The 20,472-nt window shown below is 35.5% G+C and overlaps 2 protein-coding genes across 2 annotated transcripts; one reads left to right on the forward strand and one right to left on the reverse strand.

The window, feature by feature from the left end:
- The first annotated feature begins 10,588 nt into the window (after window positions 1-10,588).
- On the forward strand, window positions 10,589-15,059 carry LOC104908685 (hypothetical protein). The gene is made up of 4 exons (XM_010697827.3): window positions 10,589-10,689; window positions 13,197-13,460; window positions 13,905-14,055; window positions 14,203-15,059. Exons 1-4 carry the CDS (start codon window positions 10,636-10,638, stop codon window positions 14,724-14,726), a joined length of 993 nt encoding a protein of 330 aa, XP_010696129.2. The 5' UTR covers window positions 10,589-10,635; the 3' UTR covers window positions 14,727-15,059.
- Window positions 15,060-17,199: 2,140 nt separating this feature from the next.
- On the reverse strand, window positions 17,200-17,618 carry LOC104908684 (mitochondrial import receptor subunit TOM7-1). Its single transcript, XM_010697826.4, has one exon. The coding sequence runs from the start codon at window positions 17,539-17,541 to the stop codon at window positions 17,341-17,343; it is 201 nt and encodes a 66-aa protein (XP_010696128.1). The 5' UTR covers window positions 17,542-17,618; the 3' UTR covers window positions 17,200-17,340.
- Between the last annotated feature and the right edge of the window lie 2,854 nt (window positions 17,619-20,472).

Consider the following 20,472-nt stretch of genomic DNA (forward strand, 5'->3'; position numbering starts at 1 on the left):
CAGTGAAAATTCTCCGTTACAAGGTACGTACGCGTACCAGTTTAATCCCAAGTATTAGTATCATGATTAGGTTGCAATCTATGTCATTGGAACCTAGAAGCATGATAGGGAATGTTTGATTGATTGAGATTGTCTGGTTAGACATTTGTAATTGAAATTGATATGTTGCATTGGAATGCGTAATTCTATCGTAATATAAACAAGAGCATTTTTTTAATCTATCCATAGTGTAACAAGGTTGTTACAAGAGATATGATTCGAGCATAAGAGGAAAGGTAAATGATTCTATGTATCCATAGTGTAACAAGGTTGTTACAAGAGATACGATTTGAGCTTTTAATGAAGAGAACAGGTAATGATTCTATGTATCCATAGTGTAACAAGAGTGTTACAAGAGATACGATTTGAGCGTTGTAACTAAGAAAAAGGTAAATACTAATGTGGTTATGAAATGAATGGTTAATATTAAAATGAATTATGGCAATATCTTGTAGTTGGACTCCCTACAAGTGATGAACAATGGGGGGAGTGGGACTTGTCCTACGCTCCTATGCAGGCCTACTGTGACGACAGTAGTGTCCTTATATTTTTGACACTCAAGTAGGCGGAAGGTTCCGTTCGATCTTGGGGGTATGCATACTAAGGTGATGGGTGTGAGACGGAACAAAACCGTATTTGCATTTCATCTAACAGACCTAGTGTCTGTTAAGGATTCAGTAGCCCGTATGATTCTAGTAAGATGACGGTGCCCGTTCGATGCCAATTAAAGATTAAAGATATAAAGGTTAAAGGATGTAACATAGTGTAGCATCATGTTTAAGATTGTTCATGTGTGCATCATTTATGTTTACATGTATTCAATGGTTCATTACAGCATAGCTGATTGTGTGGTATTATGTGTTTGATGAACTGCGATGAACCATTGATGCTACAATGGGGAGCAGACTAGGTTTGCTGGTGTTGCTGCATAATCTCGAGCATACGGGGATTAGGCTTTGGTATACATTAAAGCGTTTTGAAATAAGTATTATTGGTTTTTCTAAGACTTATATATGGTTTGTGGTTTGAATGAAAGGGGTCATTGATGATTCCCGAGTTGATTTATATTTTAATTCCGCTGCATTTTAGTTTTCAAGTAATGTTTTAAGTTATCGTTACCCTTATTATGCCTTGCGTTCCATCGCGGCGGTAACGCCCCCGAGGTCGACGCGACGCAGCAGTGGTGGACGCGCGTGGATTTTTGGGGGTGTTACACTTATTTACACTTCAGTTAGACTTATTTTCTCTTCAGTTAGACTTATTTACTCTCCAGTTAGACTAATTTAGTTTTCAGTTAGACTTATTTAGTTTTCAGTTAGACTTATTAACTGTTTAGTTAGACTTATTTACACTTCAGTTAGACTTATTTTCTCTTCAGTTAGACTTATTTACTCTTCAGTTAGACTAATTTAGTTTTCAGTTAGACTTATTTAGTTTTCAGTTAGACTTATTAACTCTTCAGTTAGACGTATTTGCTCTTCAGTTAGACTTTATTTGCTCTTCAGTTAGACTGATTCAGTTAGACTAATTTAGTTTTCAGTTATATACTTTTCAGTTAGACTTATTTAGTTTTCAGTTAGACTTATTTTCTTTTCAGTTGGTCCTTAATTTATTTCATTTAGTATAATTATTCTTTTATTTGATACTATTACAATCATTTTCAGCTACACTTTATAATACTTCATCAGTTATTGTTCAGGTAATCTTTATAGTGCTTACTTCCTATTATTTTTCAGTTCGTTTTCATATTGTTACAAACTAAAACAGTATTTCAGTTGCTATTTATAAGATATTATTTCCTTTAGAGCATCACATTTTTCAGTTGGTCTTTGAATTCTTTCAATTAGGAATAACATAAAAAAACTTACTTCCTCCTTTCTCTCCTTCTGCATGAACCCAGCATCCAACTCCTTATTTCCTCCTTCCTCTTTATCTCCTTGAAGACCACAATCATCATCAGCATTGCCAGTCTTCTTATTATCATCTTCCTTCGGTTCTTTCTCATTATCTTCATTCAAAAACAAAAACAATAAAAAAATAAATAATACACAATAACTGAAAAACACAAAATCAGAATTGAATAAATTCATTGACAAACTAAAACTATTTTTCCACCAGATTAAATAAAAACAAATACCAAAAGTTTCATTTGGTATTTATATGATATTCAGCTAGTATTAATATTATTTCAGTTAGAATATCAGACTTTTCAGTTGGTCTTTTTATTCTTTCAGTTAGCTATTTAACTTTTTCATTTAAGCAAACTAAAACAATACAATAAGAAGAACTTACTTCCATCTTCCTCTCCATCTCCATGAAGACCAGCATCCTTATCTCCTACTTTGTCTTCATCTCCTTGAAGACCAGGATCACCATTATCTCCTCCTTTGTCTTCATCTCCATGAAGACCAGCATCCTTATCTCCTCCTTTGTCTTCATCTCCTTGAAGACCAGGATCACCATTATCATCAGCATCTCATCCTTTGTCTCATTATAATTCTGGTGATCCTTATCATCACCATCATCATCATCATCATCTTCTTCTTTATGCTGATCATCATCAGCATTCATCTTCTTCTCATCCTCCTCTCCTTCTTTTTCATCATCTTCATTCAAAACATAAAAAAACAACAAAAACACATAAACTGAAACAATGTTTCCAACAGATGAAAAAAAAAATAAACTGAAAAAATCCAGCAATCAAATGAAAACTTAAGTGAATTGAAAAAATTCATTTAGTATTCATCTCATTTTCAGCTGGTGTTCATATTATTTCAGTTAGACTGTCAAAGTTTTCAGTTGGTCTTTTTATTCTTTCAGTTACAGTCTCAAAGTTAGCTATTTCACTTCTTCAGTTAAACATTTCTTTCACTTAGAGTCTAAAATTTTTATTCCAACCAGATTACAAAACTACAACATGAAAATTATAATGAAAGAACTTACTTCCTTCTTTCAAATCAACTCCAATGAACACCAGAATCCAAATCAGGAACATTTTCAATTCTTCCAAACTCCAATTCAACAGGCCGCTTCACCAATAGTGAAATGTAGGATCAACTTTGTTTGCACTGTCTTTCGCTTCCAAATGACGCTTGCATATGTCGTCAATTTGACTCAGAAAATCTGGGTTAAATACTTCACTATCATCCAGAGAAATACTGTCTTGAGACAGCTTCTCACCTTCCTCCCGAATATTCTGGGCAATCTCCAAATTCACTTGACGGAATGCAAGCGCATTCCTCTTCAACTTGTGCATGTTCTTCACATATTCCTTCAATTAAAAGAGCAAAATAGAATAAACAAACAAATCAATATGATGATGACACAGAAACAACATAAACAAAAATATAAGGACCATCTAAAAGAATCAAACTATCAAATGAAAACTTAAATGAAATATAAATAAACTTATTTAGTTTTCAGTTACACTAATTTAGTTTCCAGATAGACTTATTTACACTAGGGGAAAAAACATAAAGGGCTGCGCAGGAAGGGCTGCGCTTTTCGTAAAAGCGCACCCCTACTAGTGAAGGGCTGCGCTTATATAAAAAAGCGCAGCCCTACTAAGCAGAAGGGCTGCGCTTATTTAAAAAAGCGCAGCCCTTCACTAGTAGGGCTGCGCTTTTTTAAATAAGCGCAGCCCTTCTGTAGGTAAGAAGGGCTGCACTTTTTAAAAAGCGCAGCCCTACTAAGTGAAGGGCTGCGCTTTTTTAAAAAGCGCAGCCCTTATGCTTAGTAGGGCTGCGCTTTTTTAAAAAAGCGCAGCCCTTCCTGAAAAAATTTGAAATTTCGGAATCGCGGGCTTTGAAATATTGAGCGGGGATTCGTCAAATATATTATCCCTCATTCTCTCTCCTCTCTCACGTCCCTCATTATTCCTTTCCTCCTTCTCTCTCATCCTCTCTTCTCTCTCATCCTCTCTCTCTCTCAAAATCTCCCATAAAACATTTGCGACAAAAACCTTGAAATGATTTGCACTAAACATGGCGACGGAGTCCGATTGCCTATTGTGATACCTTTTCGGAAGCGGAACGAGCCAACGAGTCAAACACACCGCTACGCCGTGACGTTTAGGCTTTTTAAGCCATCCGAGTTTGTTTAAGCCTCCAAATAGCCATTTTAAGTTTTTTCGAAATTTTTTTTTTCCCTTAAATTATGTATTTGGGTTTTGTTTTATGTATTTAAACATTATTAGGTTGTAGTTCTTGTATTTTCAGATCTATAATGTTCTTGTATACTTCTCTTTGTTTATATGTTTTGATTAATGTTCTTGTATACTTCTCTTTGTTTATATGTTTTGATTAATGTTCTTGTATACTTCTCTTTGTTTTGATTAATGTTCTTGTATACTTCTCTTTGTTTATTTTGATTAATGTTATTCTTGCATGCTTCTCTTTGTTTATTTTGATTAATGTTCTTGTATACTTCTCTTTCTATATAATTTCTTGTATTTTCATCTTTGTTTTGATTAATGTTCTTGTTATACTTCTTGTATACTTATTGTATACTTCTCTTTGTATATTAGTTTTTGTTCCTTTTTTCATTTTCGTTTCATTCTTTTTATTGTTTTGGGTTTAGTATTTTCGTTTCGTTTCTCTTCTCTTCTGTTTAATTTCAGAAAATGTGAGATTATGAGTAAAAAAATGAAAAAAAAAAATTTTTTTTTTTTTTTTTTTTTGGTAGGAAGGGCTGCGCTAGTTAGGAAAAAGCGCAGCCCTTCTAGCCCAGAAGGGCTGCGCTTTTTCTTAACTAGCGCAGCCCTTCTGGGCTAGAAGGGCTGCGCTTTTTCCTAACTAGCGCAGCCCTTCTAGCTTAAGGGCTGCGCTTTTCTAGCGCAGCCCTACTTAAAAAGTGAAGGGCTGCTACTGAAAGGGTTGCTGTCAAAAAGCGCAGCCCTACATGCCTTTTTTAGCGCAGCCCTTCTTCATTTTTTCACTAGTGTTAGTTTTCAGTTAGACTTATTTACTTTTCAGTTAGACTTATGTACTCTTCAGTTAGACTTATATACTCTCCAGTTAGACTTTTTTAGTTTTCAGTTAGACTTATGTACTCTTCAGTTAGACTTCTTTAATTTTCAGTTAGACTTATTTACTTCTCAGCTAGACTTATTTACTTCTAAGTTAGACTTATTAAGTTTTCAGTTAGACTAATATAATTTTCAGTTAGACTTATTAACTCTTCAGTTACATAGTTTCAGTTAGACTCTTTATTTCTAAGTTACACTTCTTTACTTTTCAGTTAGACTTATTTGCTCTTCAGCTAGAACTGACATTATTTCAGTTAGAGGTTGACAGTCTTCACTTAGAGTTCAAGAGTAAAAAAAAATAAAAACATAAGATAAATGAAACTCACAGGAACATCAAGAGCATCTATTTCCTTATCAGTCATCAAACTATGAGGAAGATCCATGATAAGCTGCCTAGTTGAAGGTGATGGACCCTCAACCACCTTAATTATAGGAGAACCAGACTTCCTACTAGCAACACTAACACTGGGAGTTTTAAACTCAACCTTCTGTTTTTCACGCTTCACCGGCAGAATAAAATCCATGTTGATCTCAAACTGCTTCACAACATCAGTCAAATCCTTCTCATCCTGCCAATAACTGATAAATGGCTTACTGACATTTGAATAATCCAGATTACGACACTTGAAGTTGTGAATAACAGCAAGAGTCAAAGCGCTAACGCATCCCCGAAGCTTGAATGATACTTTCTTCTGTCCAAGCTCAATCTTTTCATATAATAGACTGATGACAGTCCAAAACAGCAGCACAAAGACTTCTCAATATATATCCACACCAGTCATAACTTGAAATTGCAGATGCATCTTCTAAACTCTTGGCACATTTCAGCACAGGCCCTAAATCAGCTATAGGACATAAGAAGCTTGGACAACGAAAAGATAACAAATAACTTCTTGAAATCATCCCCGGATTCATATTTCTTAAACAAATCATCCCAATTTTTTCTACCAATATATACCTTCTTGGGATCAGAAATACCAAGAAACCTATGCCAATCCTTCCTGGCACTTCCAGCCTCTATCTGACTACCTTTCCTCCTAAAGGCGTCATCATCTATAACCTCTACTGCTCTATCTGACACAGGTAACCCCAAAACATCACTAATGGTAAACTTATTAAAAATCAGTTTACCATTCTTTGTTGAAAACATCATTCCAGATGCATTGTAATTTAACAAAACCTCCAAATTCAGATTAGGACAAAACTTCTTTATCCTAATATCTAAGAGACTCCAAACCCAATATCCCTAATGTCTCTTTTTTGCTCATCACTCAAATTACTAACCACTTCATTTAAATGGGAATAGTCTGACAATACTTGTAGATTAATTGACTTTATTTCTTGCTCAGTGAAATTCCTAACAAAAGTGAACAAAAATAACTTTAAAACATAAAAAAAACACAATCATATAATATAAAAGGAGAATAATGAAAAAAACATACGATCTATCAAATGTGTCTTTCTGTTGATCGGGATTAGATCTTGAAAATGAAAACTTGATTGGTGATAAATCAGATTTGCCTTTCTTCTTAGACAAGGATTTATCACATCTGAAAGAAAGAAAGTTTAATCAAACAATAAAACTAACTGAAAAAAAAAACAGCATCAACTGAAAAAATACAAAGATCAACTGAAAGAATACCAACATCAACTAAAAGCAGACCACCATCAACTGAAACAATAGCCTAGATTATTTTTAAGGTAGTCTATATAGTGCTTCAGTTAGACTTCTTTGTGTTTCAGATAGTCTATATAGTGCTTCAGTTAGACTTGTTTGCATTTCAGCTTATATAGATTGTGCTTCAGTTAGACTAGTTTATTTTTCAGTTAGTCTTTACAGTCCTTCAAAGTAACTTCTTTATTTTTCAGCTAGTATTTGTTGTGCTACAAGTAGCCTTGTTTATTTTTCAGCTAGTCTACATAGTGCTTCAGTTAGACTTGTTTGTTTTTCAGATAGTCTATATAGTGCTTCAGTTAGACTTGTTTATTTTTCAGCTAGTCTATATAGTGCTTCAGTTAGACTTGTTTGTTTTTCAGATAGTCTATATAGTGCTTCAGTTAGACTTGTTTGTTTCTCAGCTAGTCTCTACAGTCATTCAAAGTAACTTCATTATTGTGCTTCACTTAAACTTGTTGGTTTATCAGCTAGTCCTTATTATTTCATTTAGTATAATTATTCTTTCATTTCATTCTATTCCAATTACACTTAAAATTTTCATTGAAAATTTACATTGCTTCAGTTAGACTTGTTTCTTTTATCAGCTAGTCAATATAGTGCTTCAGATAGACTTGTTCGTTTTTCAGCTAGTATATAAAGTGCTTCAGATAGACTTGTTCGTTTTTCAGCTAGTATATAAAGTGCTTCAGATAGACTTGTTCGTTTTTCAGCTAGTCTATATAGTGTTTCAGATAGACTTGTTTGTTTTTCAGATAGACTTCTCCCTTTGTCAGCTAGTCTATATAGTGCTTCAGATAGACTTATTTAGTTTTCAGTTAGGCTTATTTAGTTTTCAGTTAGACTTATTTAGATTTCAGTTAGACTTATTTAGTTTTCAGTTAGACTTATTAAGTGTTCAGTTAGAGTAATTTAGTTTTCAGTTAATATACTTTTCAGTTAGACTTATTTAGATTTCAGTTAGACTTATTTAGTTTTCAGTTAGACTTATTAAGTGTTCAGTTAGAGTAATTTAGTTTTCAGTTGGACTTATTAACTCTTCAGTTAGACTAATTTACGCTTCAGTTAGACTTATTTTCTCTTCAGTTAGACTTATTTACTCTTCAGTTAGACTGATTCAGTTAGACTAATTTAGTTTTCAGTTAGACTTATTTAGTTTTCAGTTAGACTTATTAACTCTTCACTTAGACTTATTTGCTCTTCAGTTAGACTTATTTGCTCTTCAGTTAGACAGATTCAGTTAGACTTATTTAGTTTTCAGCTAGACTTATTTTCTTTTCAGTTGGTCTTCTTACTACTTCATTTAGTATAATGACTCTTTTATTTCATTGTTTTCCAATTAGACTAAAAATATTCAGTTAAAATTACAATTGTTCAGTTTACACTACTTCATTTTTCAGTTACACTACTTCATTTTTCAGTTACATCTTATTTTTTTTAAAAAGTAAACAAAAACAAATAAAAAAACAACAACAAAGAAAGGTAGAAATGTCTAAATGAAACTAAACAAAATCAACTGAAAGAATATAAGAAGCAACTAAAACAATACTAGAATCAACTGAAACAATACAAGAATCAACTGAAGGAATATAAATATCAACTGAAAACAACATCAACTAAAAGAATACAAGTAGCAACTGAAAGAATATTATAATCAACTGAAAGAATATATAAATATCAACTGAAAAACAACAACAACTGAAAACATGTGTATAAAACAACAAAAACTGAAACACAAACCCTAAAAACATGAAATAAATACTCTGATAAACTGAAAACATTCAAAAATAGAAAAAAAATATATCTAAACTACTCTAAGAACTTGAAATCTACCTTGGATCATAATCACCATCTTTCTCTTTCTTCTTCCCAGCAGTAGACAGTGCCAAAATTTTTCCTGAAGATGCGAGACTCTTCACCTTCTTCGACTTCGGGCTACATTACAATTACAACAACAAAAACACTCAAATTTTGAAAACAAAAAAAAATTTGCAGCAAAAACAAACGAAATTATACCTAGAATCATCATCTCTAATCCTCTTCACCATATTTGCGATGCAAACGTAATGAATTACGAACAAAAAAACACGCTAAGTTTCAACAGCAGAGAAGCAGAGAAGCAGAAAAATTCTAGAAATAATCAGTAAATAATATATCGGTTTCTTTGAAATGAAGAAGAATCAGTTTTAAAACTAGCGAGAATCAAGTAGAAATCCAAAAAACAGTTTCAAAATCGAAAAAAGATAATGACCTAATAACCGTTATATGTTTTTTCTAAAAATAAACAAAACTGCTGATCAACAAAACAATATGAAAAAAAAAAAAAGCCCGCACGTTTTTGATGGCTAAGCCCGTCCGACGGAAGCTATTGGGTCAGACGGTCTGACCCAATACTTTCACTACTAATAAACCGCAAATTAGATCCTACACCTTGCCCATATGGCTGACTTTTGGCAGTATTTTTGAAAGTGGGCCAGCTCTTTCTCTCTCATCACTCCACTCATTCATTCTCTTTCTCTCTCATTTATTTGTTGAAACAATTTTTTTAATGTACAAATGCATATGATTTGGTGTACCATAATATACGAGTATACATTTGGGGATTTCAGTGATCAAAGTAATGACCATCAGTGTATATTGTGATTTATTGAATTTCGGTGTGGGACTGTAATTATGCATATTGAATTTCATTAGTGAACAAACATCAACACACCAGTGTACAAAGATTGAAAATTACTCACTTGACATATTTCGGTATGGGACTGTAATTGTACATATTGAATTTCATTAGTGAACAAACATCAACACACCCAGTGTACAAGGATTGGAAATTACTCACTTGACATATTTCGATAGGGGACTGTAATTGTACATATTGAATTTCATTAGTGAACAAACATCAACACACCTAGTGTACAAAGATTGCAAATTACTCACTTCACATCAGCTTCAGGAATTGGGTTACTATCAGCTGGGGGGCTGTCATTGTACATTTTGATTTTGTTAATGAACAACCACGAAGCCAAGAATGTACAAGGAGGTTGAGTGTGGAAAAGAGAGAAGTGGTGAACAGTATATGGGGGGAAATGATGGCGGCTGACATCAAATCAGTTATTAAATGGTGAATAGTAACAGTCAAATCAGTTACTTTTTGAATTTTCGACATGTACACTAGATGTAATGGGAATGTACATTGGCTGTCAAATCAATTACTTTTTGCATGTTGAATGGTGCATTTCATTCTTCTTACCTTGTGTTTTGGAGCCTACACCTTGGTCCAGGATTTACTAATTGCTAATAAACTAGAATTTTCAATAATCCAAGAAAATGGAAGGAAAAAGAGTGTGGGTGAATGAAAAGTTACCCGTTCTTTATCCATTGAGAATTTAGAATGAACCCGATATTTTGGCTTTGGACAAGTCAAAAATGACTTTTTAGTCTATTTTTTTGGTGTAGTCCGATTTTGATCAGAAAAACTCGCTCATTTTTATCCGAAATAACGAGTTTTAGGCACAAAATTTTGACACGAGCCAATCGATGGCAATTTTTTTAAGACACGACTTAGCCCGAATCCGGTCTAATCCGGGCCATGCTCACCTCTGGTACATGTTAATTGCAAACTTAAGTGAAACTTGGAATTATTGATGACAATCTGTCTCTAGAACTTAACACATGAACGAGTAACGACCGAGTTCCATGAGTTAAGCCTCTCAAGATCGTGGCATAGACACGCCCCTGAAACGTGGCTATGAGATACAGTAAACGGACATGTGTCCTTGTTTAATTTTTTCTACTGGTATTACTTTATGAATCTGGTATATAGTTTATTTGTTTCGTTTTTTTTATAGTTTCCAGCAATCTATGGTGAATTTGCAGCAACGAATGCAAGCAAAATATGGGACAAGGTGAAGAGGTGAAGACTAGGAGTGATCCCCAAGTCGATATTCAGGTCTTCCCGTCTCTCTTTTGCATCTTGCTCACACATTTCATTCCTTTCATACTCATATATTACTCCCTTTATTTCATTTTGATTGTTACACTTTGATATTTTACACTATTTATAAATTTCACTTTGACCATCATTTGTGATTTATACGCAGATAATATAGTCATGTAGGATTCTGTTAGATTCATCATAATATCTATTTTATTAATATATATTTTTTTATAATTTTTATAAATACAAAACTAAAGATATATGTTCTCAAAGTTTTGCATTGGTATGCGTTAAAATGAAATGGAGAGAGTATTAGACTATCAGTATGATTGCTCTCACATGTCACAAGTTTGAGAAATTTCTAATTTCATATTGGTAGCACATTAGCAATACCATAAATAAGGGCAATTGGAAGGAAAACAATACTTAAGGAGAATAGTAAACATTACGTTGTTTAAATGAAATAGTAACTTTACATGATAAATGACAAAGGTTGTACAAGAAATAAGAAGTTATTAATGTTTGTAAAAAATAAAGATAAGAAAAGATTAGTCAAGTTTTGTTTATTCTGAACAACTTCTTCCTATAGGGAGGAACTAGGCAAAAATCTCACATGAATCTATTTTTTTTAGATATTAGCTAAAAATAATGTTCAGAATTTACATGGCGCTAAAAAATCGAAAATAGCAAGTAGAAAAATACAGGGTCATGAGGGAGTAGTATATTGACTATTGAGCCAAATGAGGTAAAAATAGTTGAACTGAACTGAAATGAATAGTGATATGTGAGAGTAAAAGTATTGTCAAGAGCAGAGCTGAACTGATCTGAACTGAACTGATCTGATCTGAATTGAACTGAAAATAAGCTGGGAAGAACAGGCCCTTAGGGAGCGCTTGGTATGATTAATGGAAACGGAATGAAACGGAAAGGATTTGGATGGAAATGGAAATAATAATTGTTACCTTTAATAGTTGTTTGGTATCTTAGTGGAATAGAAACGATTAAGAGGTTTATGATTTGTTTCCACTAGTTTGATAAGGGTAATAAATGGAGGGATCGTGTCCCCTCGAAAACGGTATTTGTTACTTAATACTCATATCAAACCATTAGAAATGAAAACACTTATTTAAATCCGTTTCCTACAGTAAATTTTTCTATACCAAACACCCTCTTAGTATGATTAGTCGGAATTCTTTGGTCTATTTCCTATATGGAAATTTCAACCGTCACGATTGTAGATGAGAAAATACTCACATAGGGGATGCTTGTAGAATTCTTTTTGGTAAACCTTGTCAGGAGTAAACTGTAAGGGGCTGTTTCGTTGCCATGAGGGTAAGGGAATGGAAACAAGAAAGGGATATAAGGAAAAAGGAAAACAAAACCCTTAGATGAAGAATGTTGTTTGGTTGAATTTTTTTTTATTTTTCTTTCTTCCTCTTTTTACATCCTTCCACCACCATCTTCCTTCTCATGTTTGTTGTGCCCCGCCGGAACTCCATGCTCGGTACCCCGGTGAGCCGCCGAGCTTGCGCCCTCCCGCTCCCCTCCCCACGCGATGTCGTCCTTCCCCGCAACACTCGCCAGTGCGATCTCCCCCCTCCTCTTTTGCTGCACCGTCAATCCTCCACCTCCACTTCTCTGTGTCGTCCTCCTCCCCTTCCAGTGGTGTCGTTCTCTTCCTTCCCCTTCCAGATTTGCCGTTTTTCTCTTTGTTCTTCCTTTTTTTTCTAGGGTTTGTGGGTGGTTTAGATGGTGGATAGTGGTGGCGGTTCCTCGGTTTGGGTTACTTGAGTGGGCGGTTTTGGTAGTTGGGTGGGCGATGCTCGGTGATTAGTGGCGTGGTTGGGGTGTTGGGGGTAAAGGACTCACATGGTGGTTGGTGGTCGGTTCAAGTCCCGGTGGTTAGGTGGGCAGGTGGTGCCGGTTGGGTGGTCGGGTGGTGCCGGTTGGGTGGTCGGGTGGTGTCGGTTGGGTGGTTAGGTGATGGTTGAGTGGCGGTGCTAGTGGTTGGGTGGGTTGGTCAAGTGGTGGTTGAGTGGTCAAGGTCCTCAAGGAGGTGATCAATGATGAATCAAAGAAAGGGAATGTGAAACCTTGGGGGGTGGGGAGTGGGCGTAATGAGAGTAGAGGATTTTGGGGGTAAGGAGAAGGTAAAGGGAATCATTAAACTGAGCAAACAAACAACAAATAAGGGAATCAAGTTTCTTAATTCCCTTATCCTTTCCAAAAGACCCCCAACCAAACGCCCCTAAAAGAGATTCCAATTACTCAAGGGTGAGAATCGATCCTCAGTCCTTTGAGATCAAGAGAAATGTTATAACTACCGAGCTATTCTTTATTTTCATATTTTTGAGAATTTTTATTCCCTAATTCTTGTATGTTATCGTCTTACAATAAATATTATGGGTTATTATGTCTATTCTGAAGTATGAAGTTGTTCTCTTAATATTTGGGATGGAACATATATTAGCTGCAGCATTGAAAGAAAAATAAATAAATAATGTAATTTCACATTGCAGGAAAGAGGGGAAATATTTTTCTTCTACAGGCCGAAAGTGAATAGAGAAGAAGCTCACAGTGCAGATGATGTTCAAAGGATGTACATAGTTTTACGCCCAGAATCTGGTGAAAGGCCAGTGGAGGAAAAACAAGCCCCTGATTCTGGTAAAGAAGGTGCCAAGTCTAAGCATAGTCCTAGTTCGAGTCATGAGGAGGATGTAGGCGAAAACGATGATGAAAATCGCCGAATCAAGGAGCATCCTGAAGGCGGACATGGAGTGCAGGTAATCAGTCAAACAGCTTTTGGTCGGTACATGTTCCTGAAAAGAAAAAATCTTTACATTTTCCTTTGTTTGGTTCACAAGGTAGAAAATAGTCTTCTTTTCTCGTTCATTAGTTTACTATTACTCTTCTCATAGCCACAACTAATTTATACTTCCTCCGTAACAGAAAAAATGCAACAATTGAATATTTTATAACTCACCAATAATACCTAATTGTTGCATTCTTTCTGTTACGGAGTAAGTAGTTGTTTTTCCCATGGGATATCAAATCCATTGAAAGTGTTTTTTCCTCAAGTTCTCAACCATATAAAGCATGGTTGGAGTTGGTGTTGTAGTAAGCGACCATAGAGAAAGCTTTACTTTGCCTCTTCTCACAATCATTTCCATTGGAAATGTTTTCTCGTCAACCAAATAAATCCTTAATGATTGGATTTGGTCGTGCAGGAAGTGAACATAGAAAAACAACCACTGTTACGATTCATCGTTATGGGGCGGAAGAGTCTTCCCGATCCAGCAAAGAAGAGTAGGCCTTTTTGGGGATTTGTAGAATTGGTCACCACAAAGGTTGATGATATCAAAGATGCTCTCCAAGGAGGTATATATGCTAGCTAATCTTGATTAATTTTATTCCATGTAAGTTGTAGTCGAAATTGCATACTGAAATTGAATTATTTGCATCAGTTGAACATTGTCACTGACTGATTTAGTAGTATAATTAATATGGTACATTATAATATTGCAGAAGAATATGAAACCGCGACAAGGGGACATCGGCACAAGCCAAATGCTAGGGCCTTAGGAGAAGGTGTATACCGTATCCTAAGGCACAAATACTCTGAAACAAAGATGCACACTCATTTGGTATACAAGCTAGAACTTCCACCCGAAGACAAGAAAAACGAACCTCAAGAAGGGCTTAATGTAGAGCGAGAAGGCTCTTTCATTATCCAGATAAAGAGTCCCGAACAAGGTGGAGGGAGATCTGAATTTCAAGGAATGAGCAAAAAACGCAAAGCTGTATTTCCAGCACACTTGCAAGGGCAGTTTGGGGGTAAACGATTTGGACCGGCTGATCCTCCCGACTTTTTGAACTACGAAGGGTGTGAATTCCTCCTTATATCGGCATCTGACGACATAGAGGAAGAACTAGGTTTGGAGCTCCACCCTGAGACAGAAGTGCCAGATCCGAAGTGCTCAGATTTGGTCAAGACTTTTGGAGCAGATGCCATTCCAACCACTCCGCTTTTTGAAGGTGCTTGGTGCTAATGCCTTGATGATTGCATACATCTCTCGGAGGTTTCGGTTTTTCTAGTGCTAATACTGTAGACTTGGAAACAAAATAATGTAGGATGCTTTTGTGACCCGTCTAAAGAAGTAAAGATCACAACATCATATGTATGTATGGTTTAGTAAAGAACGGTGGTCTTATGAAGATCATATGCATGCATGGTTTAGTCTAGCACAGTGAATTTAAGAAGTAACATGGTTTTGTTTAGGTATGTGCTACATTGAATGTGCAACATGGTTTATTTTAGGAAGCTTGTGTCATGTTGATTATGCAGTATGTGGTTTATGGTAGAAATGTAGCTTTGTATACTAGCTTTCATCTAATACTTCATTGAAAATTGATCCTATCTGCCAGCCGAAGAAAGAACATGAAGAGGTCTCTTGAAATTACTTGATAATCAAGTATTTGGGGGTTCTTCAAAGTGAGTTTGTGTAAATTCATGTGGCTAGGATTCAAGGGAAAATTTTCTTTTAGATAAAGTTTGTTGATTAGAGTAGAATTGTATTCCATACGTACCTTTTGATGCGTACGGTCCAAGCCAAACTGTATTTCCAACTGAAACTGATATTTAGTGAAAATGTAGGGATATACTTGTTGAGAGGCAGAGGTAATTTACTAATGTTGAAAACTTGTCCAAACATACAAAAGAAGTTAAATGGAGTAAACAGCAGGAGCACTTAAGCACATGAGAATAGCAGTTTGGCGTTCGAGAAACAGAACTTTGGCAATCGATTTGGAGATTGGATGCTCCATGAAAATTAAGTCACTTCATATGGCGTGTTTGCAAGGGTAGCCTAGCGGTCAATGACAGGTTGTTTTCAAGACATATAAGCCATTCTAGCTCTTGTACAGTGCGTGGAGATCCAAATGAAACCATCATACATGCTTGAATGCACTCATGATAAGGACATATGGCAAGTGAGTGATTTTTCGGACTTGCTTGTGGATGCCCCAAATTCTTCCTTTGTCGAACGGTACCAATGGCTCGCGAATAAGGTACCTACTCTTCACAACATTTGTTCTCTTGCTTGGACTGCTTGGTTTTGCCTTAACAGAATTATTATTGAGCAAGAAAACATTAACTCACCTTCTATGGCATGCTACTTCGTAAAACTTGCGCATGATTATCGAGGGTATGCTAGCAAAGTTTTCAAGCCATGAGGACAACGTTGCTTATCTGCGGCAAGCTGGAGTGTTCCCCCTCATGGAGTAATCATGGTAAACTTTGAGGCTCACGTTAGTGCAAATGATGAAGTGGGTCTAGGCATGGTCTTTCCTGGTCACAATGGTATGGTAAAGGCCTTTTGAACGCATTGTTGCAACTTGGGATCCAAGGCTTGCTGAAGTGATGGCAACATGTTATGGAGTTTATCTTGCTCAGATATCGGGATACTAGAAGATAATCCTTGAAGGAGATGTTATGGTAATACTAAATGCAGTGAAGAATACTGTAAAGGGTGATACCCTCTCTACCTTGTTATTACTGTGGCTAGAGATTTTGCTTCTTTTTCCTCTTCTCATGTCAAAGGAGCAGGTAATTTTGTTGCCCATTTGTCAGCTCGATGGGAATACTCAAAAATAAAAACAACAGGATACTTTTGTGGATCTTGATTTTGTTATGGTAATTTTGCTTGCCTTGATTCCTTCCTCAAAGTATTTCTACTTTTGTGGATCTTGATTTAATATAATATAGCTCCTCTCGGTTTACCCTCAAGAATAAAAACAACAGGATACTCTCTAATTTCCAAATCCATCTAAAAGAAAGTAGCAAACTTGAAAGTTTATCCTGAAAAGGCTCAGCTAATTGATAACATGTTTGGAGTTCTGAGTTCTTGTTTCATTCTTCAATGAATTCGATGGTTCCGGCAGAAATGAAAGAATAACAAGGGAAGACATCATACTAAGATCCTAAATCTTAAAACAAAACACAAAAGGGAATATGGCGTAATCGATAGACGAACCATCTCAAACAATATCTAATCCCTATCATCCATTTGATAATGGACAGAAAACCGAGAATTTTCGTGTCGATCGATCAAAATATCATGTTAGTAGTCAAAAAGGAGGAATTTAACACAAGGCATTAAGCTCGTCTTACATTTACAATTCATAATGCAAATGTTCCAGAATATCACAGCAGAACATTACTAAAGGAAAACTAAACTCAATGATTTCGTCAACAACTTATCAATTACAATCAACAACACTCATCCTCATTCTTCGAAATTTGCAATTCAACCACTATTTTAAAATTATAATCAGCAAAATTCATCCTCATTCATCCAAATTTGCAATTTGACCAACTGTTACAACACTATAATCATCAAACCTCATCATCATTCTGGCAACTTGGCCAAACAAATCATCAACAGAAAACAAATTCGACACCGAAAACATCATACAAACAAGCACCACAAACCAAAACAAGCAATTATTGAACAAACAACAAGATTAACAATCAACATCGGAAACCATAATTAACTCATCATACCAAAAAAAACTTTCTCAAGTTCGAACAACAACATTAAAACTAGCAGTAATAGTAGTATTATAAAAAGTTGATAAATTCAAGAGAAATACATTACATTAGATTTAAAAAGGAGAGAGAAGCTGAGAAATTGTAGGCTTGGGCTCAGAATTCATCCCGATGTAAATAATCAAAGGGATTAATCCGTAGTGAGTGATGACTCTAGCCTTCTTCAAGCTCCAATTTGTCCAATCTTTCACGCACTTCAAGGTTTTTCCTGCTTCTTCTTCATCTCGCGCTTTTCTTCCCTTTCCTTTCATCGCCATTTATTTCTCTCTCCTCAAGATTTTTGATCGATAATTTCCCCAATTTTTGTTAAACCCTAACCCTCTGATTTTTTAACGTCTGAAATAGTGGGTAGATTTGGCTTGTTGGCTGTCTTCTTTTGTTTGGGTCAGGCTTTTGGGCTTCGCATGCAGCCCAGCGCATAAACAAGAGAAAGATATCCACTCCATCTACTATTTGTTTTTTTGGGGTTGGGGGGAAATTTCTTCACGTATTCATGAGGTTTGACGTAATTTTTAAATTACCGTTTTTATATGAAAAATTTCTCATATACTTCTGAATTTTATATTTGGGCTCAAAATACTCTTACTAATGATGGAATCCTAACGCCGTTAATTTTTTTTCCCTTCCCCTCTCCATCTTGATCTTCTTCAGCTCTCCTTTCACCATCCGCTATTAGAGACATTCAAAACCTTTAATTTTATCTTTCTTCTCCCATTTTCATCTTCCTACATTCTCAAAAATGAAAATCCAAAAAAGGAAAAACGGTTAACATTCTCATGAACACACATCTTAGCTTGAGTAGAAAAAGAAGGAAAAGAGTAAGAATCAAGAGAACCAAAAAATCCATAAGAGGTACAAGAAGGGAAGTTAAGATGAGATAAATCAGAGGAGGTAAAGGTCCAAGAAAGAAAGCTAAGATGACAAAAATCAGAGGAGATAAGATTAGCAAAGGGGTTAAGAGTGAGGAGAGAGAAACTGGTGGCTACATAAGAGAGAAGGGACATAGTGAAGCCATATGCTATGGTTGTAATTGTGGTGGTGGTGGTTTGCCTGGCGATGGGGTGGTTTGACTAGGTGTGGCGGTGGTGGAAGTGGGTGCAGAGTAATTAAGATTTCTTTATGTATACACCTCAATAAAATGATCATTCCTAATTAATCCGTTTTTTTCACAAGTATCACCGAATTTTAAAAAATTCACCATGTACCGTCGCACTTTTCAAAATTCACCAAATACCCCTTAGTTTTGCGCAAATAACACATGCCATTAATGGCTAATGGTGTTAGGCTTAGTTAGTCATTAACTCCTAACTAACTTAATTAACTCTTTAACTGATCTAATTAACCCCTAACCAATATAATGAACCCTAGTTAATGTTTTTTTATTTGAATTTTTAAAAATATTCTCTCAACTCCTTTCCTTCTCTTACCTTCTAATTCCTCCGTGGCAACCTTGCTCACTAGCACAACAACCACTATGTTCACCAACACTACCCCTTTGTCGTGTCTGCCAATGTCCTCGAAAATTCGCCAGCAACACACAACCTTACTTTCTCTTTCTCGCTCCATTCTCAGTCGACTATATTCCTTCTTCCTTGTCTTTTTTTGCTAAAAATACAAATTGGGGATCGTCTCTCCTCTCTCTCTCTTGCTTCCCTCCATAAACCTCACTTAAACCAACATCGAAATGGAAGTGGTATTCTTAAAGGAAGAGTTCAAGGGAAGAAAGCCATGTGAGAAAAGCAATTGCTGGAGTAAATGAAAATTTTGAAGTTTATACCATTAACGATAATGCTATGGAGGAGAGAGAGTGTGACATTAGGGTCCCAAATGGGTTGGGTGGTTCTCCGTCTTCTTCTTCCATTGTTGGTGAAAGTTGCAGGTATGGGTGTTCATGGGTGGTTAACCGTCCTAGAACAATATTTCGGTTCAGTAACCGGAAGTTTCGGTTTACTTTTTTGCGAACCGTAACCGTTTAGACGGTTACCGCCTAAGCGGTTAACCATTTTTTCAGTACGGTTTTTTGGTTAACCATTAAGCGTTATTTAAGTTATACTATTATGTTTTACTTAAGTGAAAGTATTGGGTCAGACCGTCTGACGTATTGTTTACTGTCAGACGGGCTGAGCCCAATACATCTTCTCTCTGCTTCACTTTTTAGGTCACATTCTCTCTCCTCTTTCTTCTTCTTCTCTGGATTTTCATATAATCCTTCAAATCTGCCATAATCAATCTTCAAGGATTTGTTCAATCATTCCGTCGGTAGTCATCAGAATAATCAACATCTGTCTTACAGTTCTCAATAGTCATCTTAGTCGAGTCTACTACCAATGACTGACGGCTCAAGACGTGATTCGGTGGGCAGATGCTACGGAACCTTTTTGATGTATACGAATATTCAACATCTCTTTTGCAATCCTCACTAGAAGAATATTCAACATCTGTTTTGCAATCCTCACTAGAAGAATATTTAACATATGTTTTGCAATCCTCACTAGAAGAATATTCAACATCTGTTTTGCAATCCTCACTAGAAGAATATTCAACATCTGTTTTGCAATCCTCACTACAACCATAATCAAAAACCAGCTAAGAGGAATGAAGAAGAAGGAGAAAGTGAGAGAAAGCAGAGGTTAGTGTTTTGTTTTTCAGTTGGACTTTGTTTTGTTTCAGTTGGACTTTGTTTTGTTTCAGTTGGACTTTGTTTTCTTTCAGTTGGACTTTGTGTTTCTTTCAGTTGGACTTTGTGTTTCTTTCAGTTGGACTTTGTTTTGTTTCAGTTGGACTTTGTTTTTTTTCAGTTGGAATACCTGGAAAAAAATGAAGACTACCTGAAAAAGAATGAAGACTACCTGAAAAAAATGAAGACTACCTGAAAAAGAATAAAGACCAACTGAAACCCAAAGTAAGTCTAACTGAAATACAAAAACCAACTGAAAAAAAAAAGAAGACTAACTGAAAACAAAATGAAGACGGTACTGGAAAAAAAAATGAAGACTACCTGAAAAAAAATTAAGACTAACTGAAAAAAAATTGGAACCACCTGAAAGTCGTCCGACCAAAGATTATGGTCGGACGAGTCCGACACAATACATTCTCTTACTTAATGTACATATATATTTTCTATTTGTTTTGCACATATTTTAATATTATATATACTTAATATAAAATGTACTATAAAGTGGATTATA

The sequence above is a fragment of the Beta vulgaris genome, chromosome 7 (assembly GCF_026745355.1).
Source record: "Beta vulgaris subsp. vulgaris cultivar EL10 chromosome 7, EL10.2, whole genome shotgun sequence".
In the NCBI taxonomy this organism is placed as follows: domain Eukaryota; kingdom Viridiplantae; phylum Streptophyta; class Magnoliopsida; order Caryophyllales; family Amaranthaceae; genus Beta; species Beta vulgaris.

What these genes read in the sequence shown, in the direction of transcription:
- LOC104908685 (XM_010697827.3), top strand. Translation starts at nt 10,636, where the DNA reads ATGGGACAAGGTGAAGAGGTGAAGACTAGGAGTGATCCCCAAGTCGAT. An exon ending in ATCCCCAAGTCGATATTCAG is followed by an intron (nt 10,690 to 13,196) that starts GTCTTCCCGTCT and finishes TTCACATTGCAG; the next exon opens with GAAAGAGGGGAAATATTTTT. An exon ending in AAGGCGGACATGGAGTGCAG is followed by an intron (nt 13,461 to 13,904) that starts GTAATCAGTCAA and finishes TTGGTCGTGCAG; the next exon opens with GAAGTGAACATAGAAAAACA.
- LOC104908684 (XM_010697826.4), bottom strand. Translation starts at nt 17,541, where the DNA reads ATGGCGATGAAAGGAAAGGGAAGAAAAGCGCGAGATGAAGAAGAAGCA.